The sequence below is a fragment of the Pieris rapae genome, chromosome 2, assembly GCF_905147795.1.
Source record: "Pieris rapae chromosome 2, ilPieRapa1.1, whole genome shotgun sequence".
In the NCBI taxonomy this organism is placed as follows: Eukaryota; Metazoa; Arthropoda; class Insecta; order Lepidoptera; family Pieridae; genus Pieris; species Pieris rapae.
In genome coordinates this window covers 4,927,768-4,945,424 of record NC_059510.1, presented here as the reverse complement: position 1 = coordinate 4,945,424, position 17,657 = coordinate 4,927,768, and the positions used below count along the sequence as shown (strand labels likewise).

The window sequence follows — 17,657 nt, the reverse complement described above, 5'->3', positions numbered from 1 at the left end:
TTTATGTCACAACAACACTGAAATTGGTGCACCGGATATCAAACCTCTTAAGCATAAGGGTCACACGATGAAGTCCCTTGTCCAATATTTCTCTAAGAGTAGTGTAGATGTAGATATGATGTGTTTATTTAATTACTAGTTTTAAAAGCAATCCAAAGCTTTGCAAACTGTAAATTGCCACACTCCCGTATGAAAGCAAAGTAGGTAGCACTCTCACGGTGCTAATTGGTTCATTTCTGTCTACTTTATGCATATCAGCTAAAAAGTAATGCACTATTTCTCAAAAAACTAGTGAACCCATTTTAAAATAACTTCTAAATAATCAAATGTATAAATTGGCAAAAACAAATAAAATTAATTTTATATTTTTCTCACGGGATCGATCACAGATTACTCGAATCGACGATACGTATGTAACTAGTATATAATGCCTACTAGTGTCTTATTTTCATACTAAAATGGAGTGTAATTTTGTCGGATGCTGTTTTTGATTGAAAAATAATATATGGATAGAGTATTATTGTGTCTAATTATGTTTTTATTTCTCAAATACGAAAGCACAGCTAATTTTATACACACAAGGTGGTTGTATATTGTAACTAAATTATACGAAATTTATATTTATTAATATGTCATATCTAGACAAAACAATCATAGATTAATTTTCATAGTTCGAGGAACGTGAGGCTGTGCATTGTTTTATTTGAATTGATTATTTGTATTGTGTTCGCGTTATCTGCGCTTTCAAAGTTATCATACAATATTTGATGAAATGTGGGCGTGAAATTTAATCTAATCAATAAAAACCGAAATTCATATTTTATTTGTCTGAAAAAAGTAACACACGCGATAATACATATAAAGATCATAGCTTTTTGAATATAGGGCCGATTTTAAATTTTTATAAAAAAAACAACTTGTAATATTATATTTGCAGTAAATTATAATGTAATAGGTGCATTGTAAGTGCGGATCTTATGTTCAGAATATTACAACCTGCATGCCCTTCGTTGGGAAAAGCTTCCTTGTAATACCGCCATTTTTGTCTGTGCTGTAGCAGTTTCTGCCATGTACCACCTGTTTTTCCTTAATCTGGAAACAGAACTTTCTAAATGGTATTCCTCTTTTGCCTTAAATGTACGTTGGCCATCAGTTTAATACTTTGTTTGTCTTTAAAAAATAGAAGAATTATTATTTTTGGTCCATTGGCATCAATATTTTTTTTCATTTTGATAATTTGCTAATGTTGGTTCGATTCCCAGACGAAATAAGTAATTTTAAGAAAACCATTACTTACTTTTCAAAATAAAATAATGTCTTCTTTCAGCAAAATAATCCAAATCAATAATCAAAATCCTATATACTGACGATATTTAAGGTACTTTCCCTTGATGTCCCATAGTCTTGGGACACCCTGTATAGATGATAAAAAAGCCGGCTGAAAGGATAATATATAACTGTTCTTACATTGAAATAGTGTGTAATAAAGATCCTTTGTGAAATATACTTCCTATAGGTGACATGAATATATCTTTAACGCTCCAGTGAGTAAATAGGTTTCTAGGAAAACCTTTTGCGATTCAATTCAAACCTGTAAGAAGTGAATTATAATGTATGTATCTATATAATTAAATGCGATTCTACCGTTGTATATAGATCGGTTAATCGATAAGTATTAAATTAAGAAATAATATGGAAATATTCTGTAAATGTAATGTAGTAGGAACAGGATGTTTCGTATTGTTTATCAGAATTATATTATATTCTTAAAAATATATTAATTGCAGAGGAGGCATCTATAGTAGAGAGCCCCACTGGAGGAGTGAGACATTGGTGTGAACATGAGGGTCCTAAAAGAAAACATAAGAAACTGAAACTTAATACTCACCATGGGTAAGAGGTTTTCATAAGACTGTTACATTGTTAAGTATTAAAGGAAAATATCTCATTTGAGACCAAGACATATTCGGATTTATAAAATAATATAACTTAGCGCTAAAATAATATAAAAGTGACGGTGAAGGTTGCTTTTGATTTTTTTTATAAAAATACAAATCAACAATCAGGCGATTTACCAGTTTTAGCAGAGAGATAAAACTTTACAATACAACTAAAAGTTTTAATAATCAGTCGAAATATCCTCGTATTTACTAATACTTACTTACTTTGGTAAATGTTTTTATTATTATGAATAATCTCACCCATTTTTAGTTGGTGTCGTTGCCGACCTTTAAGGGAGGAGCCCATTTATGCCAGGCATAACACTGATTTTGTCTAAAAATAGAGAGAAACGGATACAATCTGAGGCCAAAACATATTTAAGAATGTAGCGCCATTTAATATATTTTTTTAATGAACTAGTAAATTAGGAACCGCAAAGTTATTTAAAAATATTTAAAATATAAATTAGCCTATTTAAGATATAATTGGAGGCTAAAGGCATTTTCTCTTTCAGTGTCACTAGAAGATCAGTCGTTATTTAATATAATATTAAAACATATATCAATATTGTAACCGTGTAGTTAGCTCGTAGTTTCTGGTGTTGTTATATTTGTAACCTCGGCAAATGTTGAGTCAAAACTATATTATGTTTCGTTCTACTTGAGGCACTCGTTTTTATTTTGCGTACCCTAGACGAAACCCAACTTAGTTAAGAGTCTTAGCCTAATTTTAGTTGTTTTCATCGCGTAGTAGGCAGCATTGTTTGGTTTAAGTTTTTCTTTCGTTGAAGGTTTTATCAACTTGTACTTAGCTCGATTTCAAACTGTGATACTACAGCTAAAATTAATAGATTTTTATAATATCATTCCACTAAAACAGGTATGGGCAACCTTTGCCATGTTGAGGGCCAAACTTATATATATTAATATGTTCGCGGGCCGCGTTTAAAAGTACTGATAAAAAGTGCATTTTAAAGTAGTGATAATATTTTTTGCGATAGATATTAGACATAAAGAAATGTTATTATAGTAAAATTTATTAAAAAACAAAATGATATTTACAAAAATGTAACATTATGGTTAAATCGTTTTATTTGCAATTGTTACAAACTACGAAAGCAAAATGCACCGAAATCAATAAGACCTTGCGCTTGAATTTGGAAAACTCATCTAACAAAATTTGGATTAATTTCACTTATACAAACACGTAAAGAATTGTCCAAATTATCGTCAGTCAGTCTTGTACGATGTGCATTGACTTTCATCAATAAAAAGAACTGTTCGCATTTATGACGACGACAAATGTTGTAGAAATCTTAGTATTATAATGTAAAAAAAATTAAATTGGGATTTTTCTAAAAATGTCTTGCGGTGGTTGCCCATATATGCACTAAAATATAACATTATATTATTAACAATTCGGTCCATATTTCATTTCATAACTGGACCAGTAACTTAGTTAATATTTTAGAAACTAAATTACTCAGATATAATGCGTTCTAAAGGTGATTTTTTTTTATGTAAGTAGTTTAGTTTATTCGGTAAAAACATAGATGAAATTCAACTCTTTCACTCTAACTTTGTAATCAATTAGACGTTGAAACGAAGTAAAGTGTGAAATCAGTTACATACATACTACAAAGTTGCCGTTAATAATGACTATTGACTAATTAATTATTATTAAAGTGAAATTCTAAAAAAATAAAAATACATAAGTAATTCGTGGAATTCAGATAATGAATAAATAATAATAATAAAGCCACTTTAATTTCTATTCTATAAAAATACAAATCAGATGGTTGTTATTATGCACTAAGTCTACGTTAGTTATTGTTATTTCAATTAGGTACTTCGTTACAACACGAAGTACATAATTGAAATAACACGTGCCCCTTTTGGGTAAAGTCCTCCTCCTAATTTTTCCATTTGGATCTATATGTATATATTATTTGCTTTCTTCATACATTTAAAATAAACAAATGAATAAAAATAAATTAAATTACAGTACGGTTGTAACGTGTGTATTTGTATTTTTACAGAGATATACACAGTCCCGAGAGTTATGAGATGGAGCGCAGAAGACGTAGGCGGAGACGTCACCACTCCCATGCACACAAGCCTAAGAAACATAGGACTCTTCTCGTATCCGCTATTGACGAACAGGCGAAAGTTATACACGTAATTAATATCCCTTTTTAAAGTATAATATCATATATTGTTATACAAAAGTTATTTAAAAGTAAAAACACTAAGCTTTTCTTAAGTAAAATCTTATGCTAAATTGTCATAAAATTAAACTAAGGTAGTACGTAGGTGTTTAATAATAAGGATTAAAATATATATTTTGCATCACGCGCCATCTATCTAAAACTATGGAAATGTTCTAAAATACCTTTTTCTCGTACAACGCGACAAATTGCACCAAAATATTGTTTCACAAAATTAATAGTAGGTGGCGTTTTTATACTTTACCCTCTACAATTCCGTCGGAAGTTCTGAAATTTTCATAGAAACTTTAAAGATAATATTTGTAAATCATTGCTTCTGTATCAACTAAAAGATAAAGAATACAAAAAAATAATAATAAACAGAAGTAACGTTCATGGTAAATACTGTACGAGCCAAAGCTTCATTTTGCTCACTCAGGCTTTCTTAGGCCCAAACCCAATAATCTATCTCAATCCATTTTTGACCACCTGACATAGATATCTTAATCCAATTATTGATAATAGTGTGCGAATAACCAATGGACGGATTGCAATATTTATCTGTCGATACAAGCTATCCATGATAGGTCCGATCGATGTATGTGGTTAGATCTTTGTATTAAAAAGCCAGTTCAACTGTGTCAATATCCTATCTTAAGATTTTAACTTACACCAGTCTTAAATAATTAAAAAGCTATTTAATATGTCTTAAAAATAGATTTGTATATTTTAATATTATTTGTACGCTTTTATTTACTTTATATATCTAGTGATTATGAAATATGAGTGTAAAGAGCACAGAGATTGCATTCTATTCGTGGACAAAAATGGATTGTCTACGTAGGGATATTTATTGGGGTGCGATTATTGAGATAGGAGATCGATTGACTGTTAAGGTCTGATTTCAGATAGTTTTCAATCTGAGATTGTAAATACATTATTGGGTTCGGGTCAAGTTTATAAGCGTGGTGATTACCTAAATCGCTGGAGTTACGCCCCGAGAATATAGCCAGACCGCACTATCTATAATAGTAAAAAGAGTACCGAGAGTTTTTTACGCCGGCTTTTTCTCTCGGCCAACACCCTCTGTCTTCTTTGCCGATGAGTAGGGATGCCAACGGGCTCGAATTTAATGACGTGGAATAAGTGATACCTACCATAATGATCCTATGTTCCAAAATAAACGTATTTATTTATTTTATTTTGTTTTATCTTCAACTGTTACTCTGCATTCAATCGTTACATAGCAATTAACATTTATTTATTTCGCATATATTGTATTGTTGTACGCGAGTGGTTAATATGTATATACTTATTAGGCTCTTAGTTTTTTAATACCTTCATATACGTTAAGACTTGTATTGTTAAGGTACGTTATTTGAATTGTTGTTCGGTCAAAAAAACAAATCTCATATCCAGGTATTGGACCCTGATGAGCTGCCCCGTCGAGCTCGCTATACCATCATGGTGACTGCTTGCTTGCTCCTCTTTCTTTGTCTATTACTTGTTGGCGTTACGCTTCGGATGGCGCCACTCATCGATGATATGGGTAAGTCCTTTACACATATTATTATGTAGATAAAAACACTAGCATCTTAATAAGCTGATGCGCACGTATTCGCGGATTTGGAAGAATTATCTAACCCGTTTTAGAGTTCAAAGAGGCTGCATTTTTCGGAACCTATTTCAGTCAGCCACTGCTCGGTTTCGAAGAAAAGAACGACGAAAAACTTTTTCTTTAGAGAAGAACTACCCCTATGTGTTCTCGATTAAAGTATAGAGCTTCACAATTCCAGAAACATTATTGTGACCAGTAAAGATTTTATACGTCTTGATGGCCTACTTTCTAAATCAGTAGGATCAAGTGCTTTCAAACGCTCATTATAAAGTTAGTTCCTTAGTGACGATTTTTAATTTTTCTTAAAACCCTTCCAAGTATGTCAATATCTTTTATGAAATAAGGATCAGAAATATATTTAGGAACCGACCTTCATCGCAATATTTATTAAGGGCATTGAACTCATGAAAATCATAAGTCCAGTCAGGTTTGTTTCTTGTAGCGCGACAGCTTTACGAGTTCATCACAACAAGTTAGGTCTGGATATCCAGAGTTGCTCCCCTCACACTTTAAAATCGATTTTGGTTTAGTTTTTTGTAATTGTTTCTTTTTTGTAATGTTTGTTTTGTTTAAAAATTGTTACGATTGATTTTTGTATGTGCTCTAAATGAATGTCATGTTTGCCTCTAATTGCTCATCACATTCAAAATTGTATTTTGTGTTTGTTTTTACCAAATGTATCAGTGTCCCGAGCGTTGGCAATCTTTATCAATAAAAAAAAATAAAAAAAAAATCACAGCACAATAAATAAAACTTTATATATCCCGCAACTTTTTAACGTCACCTTTGTTTAACTATAAAACTCTATTTAATGTTCATGGGGCGTCAATGAAAGTTTCGGGAACATGTCCAAAGAATGTGTTTTAATGATGCGGCCCATTCAATACACGATAGGTAACACTAATTATTGTCGTCAAAAGCCTTTTTAATGATCTTATATTTATAAAAAAAAACTGGTACAGTATTAAATACAATAGTTTTAGTTTATTTATTTTCAAACCATTTTTTAAAATTAAAACGTTATCTAAAATGAACTGTTTAGTATAATTAATTAATATTAAATGTTATAATCTTTTGTAGACTATATTTACAGATTTATGCTAAACCAGTAAATATATGAGTATTTATTTTTTCTATTTTTTCTGAATTATTTTAATTTATTATTCAGATTCTTCGCTTGATTTATGGAAACAATCTAAATGTGTTTACACCAATAAAACCATTTGTAAGTTTAATATAAAAGAAAAATACAACACAATACATGGCAATGCTGGTATTTTTATTTTTCTCTCTCTTAAAAAACCGGCAACGCACTAGCGACCCGGCATCGTGTGTTTCCATGACATGAGATGAGTCTGATGATGATTTGCTCCTTTATATAAAAAAACACGCGTACTTAGATTTTAATGATGTAACCATTCTACTGCTAACATTATAAAACTTTGTATAATAATAATCTATTTAAAAGGGGTCATTTAGGACTAAAAGCTAATACCTATAGTTATGTAGGTGTGAGTCGTTTAAAGCATACAGTTTGTAGCCTAGTTTTCGCCGTGAATGGCAGACTAAGCTTGCCTCGAAAGCTCATAATATACAGTTCCTAGTTTAAATTTTCGTTGTAAACCCCTTTCACGGCTATACTCGTTTTACGAAAGATGTATCGATCAACACATCTCTTTGTTACACGGGTGTATAATTTATGTATGCTAGCAGTGTATTTACTTATTTATTATTTAAACAGATCAAGTTCACACAGGTTTGTGTTTTGATCTGTTTATTTTTTTATAGAACAGGGGGAAAACGGGCAGGAGGCTCACCTGATGTTAAGTGATACCGCCGCTCATGGACACTCTCAATGCCAGAGGGCTCGCGAGTGCGTTGCCGGCCTTTTAAGAATTGGTACGCTCTTTCCTCTTTCCCTAAGCCGAATTGGTTCGGAAATACTTCAGTGGGCAACTGGTTCAAGAAAGTGGTGTTCCGCCCCGACGTCCAATGAAGAAACTAAGCTGCTAGTATTCATCCGAACGTTAGTAATATTGTATCGGAAGTTATAATGGTACTTTGGCGTATTTATAATAATGTCATTTTAATTTATTGAAGTGATAAATAATAATGGATCGACAATGATTGATGCTAAGTGATTTTATCGTGAAATGGCGACTCCTTGTCTGTTTGTATAAAAACCTTTTGAGCTTAATATGAGTTTATTAAAATAGGCATTAGTGACGACGTTACTCTGATAGCTTCACTAAATTAATCATATCTGCTTTTTATAACTTTAGATTGATGTAATATATTAATAGTATATCAAAAATAATACATTTTATTATTATTGATGAACTTATTTATCTATTTTCAGCATTGGTTTTTATTCTTTATTTTTGCTACTTTTAAATTATTGACGTGACTTGAAGAATCGAGACAAACGGGATTCAAACTTAGCGCTGTGTGTAACCAAATGTCAAAAACGACACAACGAATTATGAATAACATAGTTCGTAAGTCGTCTTACTTTTAGACTAGTGCCAACTCTTGACTCTCACTAGACCAATGAGGAAGTGTAGTCCCATTAGGTGTATAGAAAATAAAATCGCACTGCCGAGTTTTAATTTTGTGTCATGTCTAATCCACTTACGATATGTAGAAATTGATGGAACAAAACCAATTAAAACCCACCGCGTACTTCGCACCAAAGCTATTAAGATGCAAATTTGAATTATAGACTCGCATCGAAACTAGGACAAAAGGTAAAACAAGGCGGAGCCTTTGTTTTCCTTTTACATTTTACTTGCATGGTATCTAAATAATAAATTATAATCCAATGAAGCTACAATGTGGATTTCACATTGCATCCGTTTCTTTGATCAATTTTATTTTGTAGAGGCTGATCTTGAACTTTTTGTATTATTTATTAGTATTTTTGAAGATTAGTGTACCATATAAATATTTTACATAACATGTTTAATTGTTTTTCACAGAGCTGAACTACTTGAATCTACCTAGGAAACACTGAAAATGTTTAGAAAATGAAAAACGGCTTAACGTAGAAAGTTGAGTTGTACTATCAGTGGGCCCTATCGCATTCGATAGGACCGACTGCTTTTCTCAATGGTTCCGAGAAAAGCAGTGGGCCCTTTCGTCCTTCCATTGGTCTCTTCTATGGCATTTTCGTACACTTTAACCGTTAGGTTCATTTTCACGTGTAATAAGAGTTTTAGATTTGCCGCCAATTCACAAAAATGACAAATGAATGCAATATACTATATTATGTTACCAAAGATTTGTAAAATTGAAATTCAATAAAAGTTTTCATTAGTAATGTTTCTAACTGGCCAGTTCTAAACATTTTCAGTGTTACCCATGTATTAAGCTTTTTTAGTTGAATATTTATTTTATACAAAGGTACATAAAGAGCATATTAATTACAATTCAGAATTTTTAAGTTTTAAATTTAGATACAGTTTTACAAATTATTAAAACTAAATTGTACAAATAAATTAACGATTTTCTTTAAAGAATATGTAATACATCTTACCTAGAATCAATAATTTAAATCTATTATTTCTTCAAAACTTAAACAACCAACCAAATAATGCAATTATTTTACTATATACGACCTCGCTGTATAATCGATTTAAATTATAAATAGAGCAACAGTTGACACGACATTGAGAATTCTGCTAGAGTAGTTGGTGAACTCATGTAAGCAGGGAGGCTGCATAATCACCCGCTATTCACCCACTGCACACAGCTAAATAGATCTTTAATGCAACGGAAATAGCGACAAATTGTCACAAGATTTGATATTTAATTCGTCTGCTGAAACTGCTGAAAAGCACTCCAAACATCTTCGTCTTAAAATAGTATTTATATGTGTAATAGTCGCGTCAATTCGAACCAGTAATTCCAAACAAACTATGTATTCAGCTTAATAATATTTATTAAAGATTTCTCCATTATCATTACTAAACAAACTCATAGTTTATAGCTGATGCTTTTGTAGATAGCTATGAATGTTTGTCACATATTGCTTTTCTATGGTTTATTATATTATAAAATAAACAGCTATGATATTCAGTAGCTATAAAAACAGCAAAGTAATACATTTTAAATGATGTCTAACGGTGTGAAAACAGGGCGCTGTGATTACAAGATTGTCTTTAAAATGTTACAAACAAAAATAAATCCACGAAATAGCTATCATCAAAAAGTTGTTTGTTTGTATTTACTAAAGACGAGCTGTTTATTTTGCCCCGAGTCGGGTTTAATAAGCGATCTTCCACTAGAAATGAGTGAAGCTACTGATTATCGACGGTAACAAAATCATTATGGCTTGAAATTAAAGTCTCTCTATTATTATTTCGATTCGTGGTTTGCTAACCATAAAAATAGGGTACGATGCATATCTGCTTTCCTGCTTGTGACGACTGACAAGACTGAAGACTCTAGACACCTGGAACGAGCGATATGGCCAAAGGAAATTTCGCCAATTCCAAAGATTTTTTATGATACTCAATGTCGCTGTGTCGCTTAGAGCAGGCCTGGCCAGGCATTCCATATTGTAATTTGATAATGAAACCGAAAAATTTGTGAAATGGCGCAAAGTCGTTAGTAGTTTTTTAAAATAATATACGTGTTCCAAATTCAAAATACTTTAAATGTTAAAAAAAGGAAACCTTTTTAGTATTTATGGCTCGACTAATTAATAGTATAGTCCTCATTACACGTGGTCACAGATATATTAAACAAAAAAATATAAATGCATGAGCAATATGCCTTTGAATCCTTAGTATGTATCAACACAATAGGTATCCATTAATAATATGTAACATGATAATTAAGATGTAGACTTCATTACGTAGCGTTTCTCGATGTCTCGGCCAGACGTTACCCACGTATTCTGTTAATATTAATTAAATCTGTGCGCAATACAGTGATATTGAGATATGCGGTGTAAATATTTGTACTTATGGAATGTTATTAAACTAAAGCTTCAGTAAGTATATGCAAGAATTGAACATATAATTTTGTTAATAAAAAGCGAAATCCTCTCCATTAATGAGCGTGTGAATATGGTGTTGATTTTGGACAAGGTATTGAGTGCGACGCTAATTTGAGTATTATTAATAAGGTAACAAAATATTAAAAGGAATTTATTACTAACACTAACTACGCCCTTTCGGTTACGTCACGAAAAAAAATCATGAAAGATTCAAAGCTTAAAAGTTTCTTAAATTGACACTGAAATTTTTCAATTAATTTTTGGCAATCAATTTTCAAGTATAATAACTGCATGTTTGTTATGACGAAGGCGCTCACGTAGAACTAAACGTTCAACGTTTAAATTCGATTACCAGCACTCACCACTCGCCACTCGGAGATTGCAGAAATTGTTCCAAATAGATTAGATAAGAAATAAAGCTCACTAGATAGATTGAAACGTTGTATTTTGATCTTACTTTTGCCTAACACTTTTTTTAAATATACAGTTAATTTATAGAATACAAATACTAAAGATCCAATTATTTATTCTATATCTTATATTTTATATCTTTGGGATTATTATTAAAACTAGTATTAGTAAAACAAGAAAACAGAAAGTCCTGCTTTGTTTCACGTTTCTGACAACGACAACAACTACGCAAAAAACTCAGTTTTGTATCGAGCAGCCCGAACATACAACGATCATTATTGGAGCCTCGACTTGATTAATTAAACCATATAATTTATATGGATTTTTTCCGTTATATGTTTGAAACTTTTTTTTACGTATGTTTTCATCTATGCCTATATTTGCAGTGTATTTTTTTGTTATATAATGTTAGCTCGAAGAGCACGATATTAATAAAAATGTTAAAGAAATAAGTTTAATAAAGTATTGAAAGCTAACTGATATACGATTGTGACAAATTTGTATGAAACATTTTTTATTTTTCCACGTCTGGCGAGCGTGACGGTTTCATATCTTTGTGAAACGCCGGCATTATAGTACAGTAAATCCATTAAGAAGTTAATAATTGTCTTTTATTGCCTTATACATTTACAAGTTAGTCGGTGGCTTGGCAAATGTAATCGGTGGCTTCACATATAATTAACGTACAGAAATTGTCCAGTTACATTACAGCGTAGAGGTATGAATTTAACTTATCGTATAACAGGAACATAATTGGAAAATCTTGCTCGATCCTCACTTGAATTCTCAAATATCATTTTATTCGGAAACCCTCAGTTTTATCAAAAGAAAAATAGAACGAAAATTGAGGTAATTAAAAGCTTAGCAAACAGATTACTCAGATAATTTATTTGAGAACTTAACCTCGACGAAAGCTGCAAGTCACTCGCCATGATAACGTCATTCACACTTGATACCACCTTATTTAATCCTACGCCAGATTACGATACAGGGGTGGATTAACGTCAAAAATGTAAAAAATTGGGGTCTATAGCAACGCTTTACAGGTAATTGATATATTATGTATTATTGGTCATATCATACGGGAACACCGAACAAATTTGAGAAGTTTTAGAGAGTTAATTTCAACTCTGTCCCATTTTCATTTTTATAGAAGAGGTTTTCAACTATTTCAGCTTTACAGCGTTACAAAATGTACCTGATGATATAGACTAATTATAATTTAATCCGGACTTAAATACACGGTAGGCCGTAAGGGATGGTATAGTCAGGAAACTTGCACTATAAAGCCCAAAAATCGATAGTATGTCATGCACATAACAATGATTACCCTCTTACCTCTAAACAAAAATGTTGTGTGAGGCTAGGACCACGAGTTGTGACGCCACATTTTTCTTAGCATGGTCGGTACCTAATACTTTAAAATCCGGCCCTGCAAACCGCTTACGTAGCTGAAGAATGAGGCTTCATATTCCTTGCCATCATAATTTAACCCCAAAATAAACATTCTTTTAGAAGCGCTTATTTTTTGTTATAAATTCCTCAAATTACTTGGTACAAAGAAAATGTAAAGCAAATTATTATAGTACCATGAACAAATTCTTATTAACTTCGTTTGTAGACTTAGCCACCTGTTTTACAAAGTTTAATGCTTTGAAAACTATATGAAAACGGAATTTTCAGGTTTTATTTTTTTAAAACGATTATCTAGTTCATAAAAGGGCCTGGGACTAATGCTACGCAGGTTACTTCTAATTAATTTGCAATATTTGTTTGATAATAAGTGTTGCTTGATGTTTTGATATTTTAAAAAAGTACAGGAGATTGTTTCAGAGAGTTTACGCCGGCTTTTTCTCTCGGCCTACACCCTCTAAAATAATAAACAAGTCCATAATCATTGTCCTGGAAACAGCGCACAAGCCTAATATTTTTTCATTTGTTTTACAACAGTTCCTGTAGTTTCCAAAAAAGTCCACGTATGCGACATAAGATTTAATAGAACTCTAAAGTAGGTGCCATTCTTATACCGATATATGTATTATACGAATTGTATTTTTTTACACATTAAATGTATTTTGTATTATGGCCTATTATTAAATCTATCGTTGAATCAGTGTCGGTAAAAGTCAACTTATGAATAAAATATGACATACATTGTATTTTTTACTCAATCGACGACTTGTCATTTACATGAAAGAAGTTTTGTTTGAATGTGTAAAACCGCGTAAAACAAAGACAATATTTTGTAAAAATTCTCGCATAAAATGACGTCGGCGTAATTGAATTAACCATTCTTAATTTATAAAAACAGTCACGTTTCGGAGCGTAATTGATACATAAAGCCCCTATAGGCTATTTCAAAGGAATTTTTGTGAAATAAAACAACGATAAGGCGACTGGCCAAGTTATTCTAAACAGGAAAGTATAATTCTGACCTCGTGGTCATAAAGCTACTGTATTCCTGGCACGTAGCCGCATTGAGTTATGTCACGGAATTAAAATGTCTAATCAGCTGGAAGATTTATTTATCCTAATATTATAAACGACACTTTTTTGTATGCTAGGGTAAACAAGCCACGGTACAGCCACCTATGGACCATCTATCTTAGTGGGAGCGTGGCCAGTCTGTACGGGAAAAGTATAGTTATGTTTTTCACTCTTTCTATCTATGTTGTTTCTCACTCTCCTATGTATGTTCGGTACACACATTTGATACTTTAGAATACCTACACACTTTAGGATTACACTTCTTAAGGTACTGTTTTTTCATTAAAAAAGAGTGTGTGTACTTATGTACACGCGTTAGAAGTTATACTTCTTTGGCGTATGGAAAAAAAACTAAAATGCAGTATATGAAAATGATTTTAAAACAGCAAAATAAAATTTATTTATTCCCACTTGTTACGAAACAAGTGTTCTACATATATAAATACTAGAATATACAACTTGAACATAGTAATCGATTTCATGCACCTAGACCTAACTTTACGATGTAGAATTCAGGTGTCGGTGTGCGCGCGCATCGTAAAAATTCACTCTCATCATTTCTCTCCATCGCGTCAAAAGAAGTTTAACTTCAAAAAGATAAACATATCATACCTTTATTCTATATTTTTATTGTTGTTTATGTTTTATATATATGTCTTTAACATTTTCTATAGTTTCTCCAACAAACTCAATATCATTCTTACACTCCACATAGCTACTTACACGTAAAAATATAAGAGAGGTATGCCTTTGAGATTAAAATGCTTTCAGAGTTCTTTAGCGCAGCGGTCGAGTAAAGGAAAATACGCGTGGAAGCCCCACAAAAATCGTATTTACTTTATGAATAAAACATGAGTTTGGGTGTTGTACATAGACAGCATGCATTTCTCATTTCAGTCACAGCGTCAGAAATGGATTATAATAAAATTTTAATGGTCTACGCTTTGTTTATTATTAGATTACCGAGTGTTTCGAAGTGATTTCTATGTTTATCGGGCTTGAAATAACTGGCCAGACTTTAGGGAAGTAATTGGGTTGAAAGACGCAAATCCGTGCTGTGTAGGTTACTATTCCTTGTTTTTAATAGCCTGATTGCCTGCACGAATTGCCGACATAGAGAAATTGTAAATCTACTGGTATTCTAACCATTGGATCTGCAGACCAGTGCGTCTGACTTCTAGTCAGTAAGTCAAGGCCAGTTAAAGAAATTTATTGCTTTTTGTATTCTAATGTATTTGAAAGAAGAGTAAACAGTCTTTAATAATCATTGCAAAAACCGATAATTCGCCTATACTGAACTACATTAAAATTGCTTTTTTGATTTTATTTATTTTATAAGTCTTATTATTAAAGATAACAACAATAATGCTTAAACTTTAGATATTACTTTAACAGTTAAGATTACTAATGAGTATTTTTATAGTAATGAAATCTAAGGTTCAAATATTATATTATGAGACTTACATTTATTACAACATTCGGCAATGAACCTTGAACTTAAGATTAGATGGAGAAAGAAGAGAAAATCGCCAGTAGAGCATCTAAAATTGAATTTGGTTTCGTACAATACTTTTATAACATCCAAAGACTTACGGACTGATCTCCTTCAGTGCCTGCCAGCTGCTAATTTAATTTCTCTTCTTGTTTACGTCCCGTTTTGTCTCCAGGTTACCAGGGCAAACAGTTGTAAAAAGATAATTTTTTAAATTATTAAATAGGTAACCCGCACCTCACAAACTATTGTGTCAATATATCTTTAAGAATAGAGACGATACATTACGTGGTGATATTACAAACAGGTAATGTTAAATATGCGGTAATAAACGTCAGGACCCTTGTCTGTACGCCCATAAGGGTTATGTTTATTTATTTGTCCATGAGTGGGTCGAGTCAGCAGTTTTGTCTGTTTTAACGTGGTTCGGATTTCGATACTCGGTGTGAGATAACGACAGTTATACAGCCGTTTCATTTAAATGATTATTATTGTATCGACATTTTTTTATATTTAAACACGTAAGCAGTTAATTTATACAAAAGTAACACTACAGAAGAGAGTAAGAAAATACAGTCAAACAACCACAACAGTCATTTACATTAATATACTTAAGAATTAATAGTAAAAAAGTGAAGAAGTAACAAGATTAAAATATTTTTAAAAATTTTAAAAATATTTTAATCAATACAAGCAGAATCTACCGACCTTAAAGGAAATACTACTAGATTCTCAAGATTTTACCATTATGTGGAACCAGCTGCCCGCGGAAGTATTTTCGAACCTTGTGTTCTAGAAAACGGCGTAACAATTTTTAAGAGGTCGGAAATGCACTCGTGAGCCCTTGGGCATTGAGAGCGTCCGTAGGGCGGGGCAGTATCACTTACTTGTTACATCAGATGAGCTTCCTGCCAGTGGTACATAAAAATGTCACGCAAAGGATACAACTACAAGAGAATAAGTATCTCATCGCTTTTTGAAAGTTTTTTTTTATTTATAGAACTGGGGCAAGGGGCAGAAGGCTCACCTGATGTTAAGTGATACCGCCGCCCATAGACACACTCAATGCCAGAGGTCTCGCGATTGCATTGCCGGCTTTTTAAGAATTGGTACGCTATTTTCTTGAAGGACCCTCAGTCGAATTGGTTAGTTATGATAAATGGTTTCGTAGTTAGGTTGGTACTCGTAAAAGTGACAAGGCCTATGTTTCCTCGCAAATTCACCAAATTACTTCACTATTTAATTAAATGAAAATCATTATTAACAATGAAATTTAATTTGTTGAGATCGCTACATGTAAAACAATGTCCAGTATTGCATTGTAATGAAATACTTCTCTGCAAATGTAACGTTGATTCGTTTTATATTTCCTTTCATACAACTCTGTTAAAATTTAAAATGTGCTTATCGCGCGCAAAAAGCTTCTCAAGTGATAATCGCTTCATAGTTTCTCAGTCTAGGTTTATGTACTTTATGTAACTGTCCCATAGAACTAGGAGAACGATATATAAATTCGAACAGAAACAAATGTTTCTTCATCGGGAATTAAAAAATACCGGCAATATTCTATTCAGTATTTTACAATTAATATTCCTCATAAATGCCCGAAGGATCACATCACAGTACAAATTCCTTAAACAATCTAAGACAATATCTCAATATATTATAACATCTATTTGGCCAAATTGTGGTTGCTGACAATGTGGTTCAGTCTGTGATCAGTCCGCATAAGTAGTTATATAAAGAGGTGTATGAACTCTATAATATCTGTCATAAATTGAAAAGAATCCCAAGTTGCCTTTTATCTGTGCTGTGACCTAACTTAAGATCGCTTCACGGAGTTTTACATTGAAACCTCACTAAAGGATTTCCATGAAGACAGAAGAGACCCATCTTGAACATCAAGTGAAATTTCAAGAAAAAGAAGTAGAATTTGTTTTAGGATTAATAGTTAAAAACTTTTAACGTTTACCGGTAAGGTCAAGAAAAATGGAGTTCGGGCTCAAAATGAGAACCCCGAAAAGCTTTTAGCAATGAACCGAATTGTCGCGATTTAATGTTTTTTATTACTCTTGGTTAAGGGCGGTCGTAAACAGATTTTACTGGGTTCTAAAGTTTTTCCATACATCCTCTTAACTTGATAATGATAAGGTACGTACTTTCCGTTTGTTTAACATGCTCGAAGTGTTCAGGGAGTCTTTATTGAATTTGTTATTGTTTAGAAACAAGTTTATATCACTTGGTGTCCTCGATGCCGATGACTCTCTTATATAGTAAATCGATACTAGCGTAAGATTTTCGAAGAATCTCTTGCTTCTTCTTTCGCTAAGATTATGTTACTAAAATCTGATTACAAACCTTTTTTTTTAATATTTTGATTTTTAAAGAGACGGTTTTTACATTAAGTTAAATCTATGTACTTTAATTGCTACTAAGCAAATAATGCATAATGGGTAATATTGTAATGAAACAATGAAATTAATTTAATATTAAAATTTAA

At 32.0% G+C, this 17,657-nt stretch overlaps 1 protein-coding gene across 1 annotated transcript in view; it reads left to right on the top strand.

Annotated features, from left to right (window-relative positions):
• Positions 1-17,657, top strand: part of LOC111001001 — a 66,227-nt gene that overhangs the window by 18,336 nt on the left and 30,234 nt on the right. Inside the window, exons 4-6 of the mRNA XM_045634250.1 lie at positions 1,788-1,893; positions 3,980-4,118; positions 5,567-5,696. Of these exons, the coding sequence (XP_045490206.1) occupies positions 1,788-1,893; positions 3,980-4,118; positions 5,567-5,696 (375 nt within the window). The remainder of the gene's footprint in view (positions 1-1,787; positions 1,894-3,979; positions 4,119-5,566; positions 5,697-17,657) is intronic.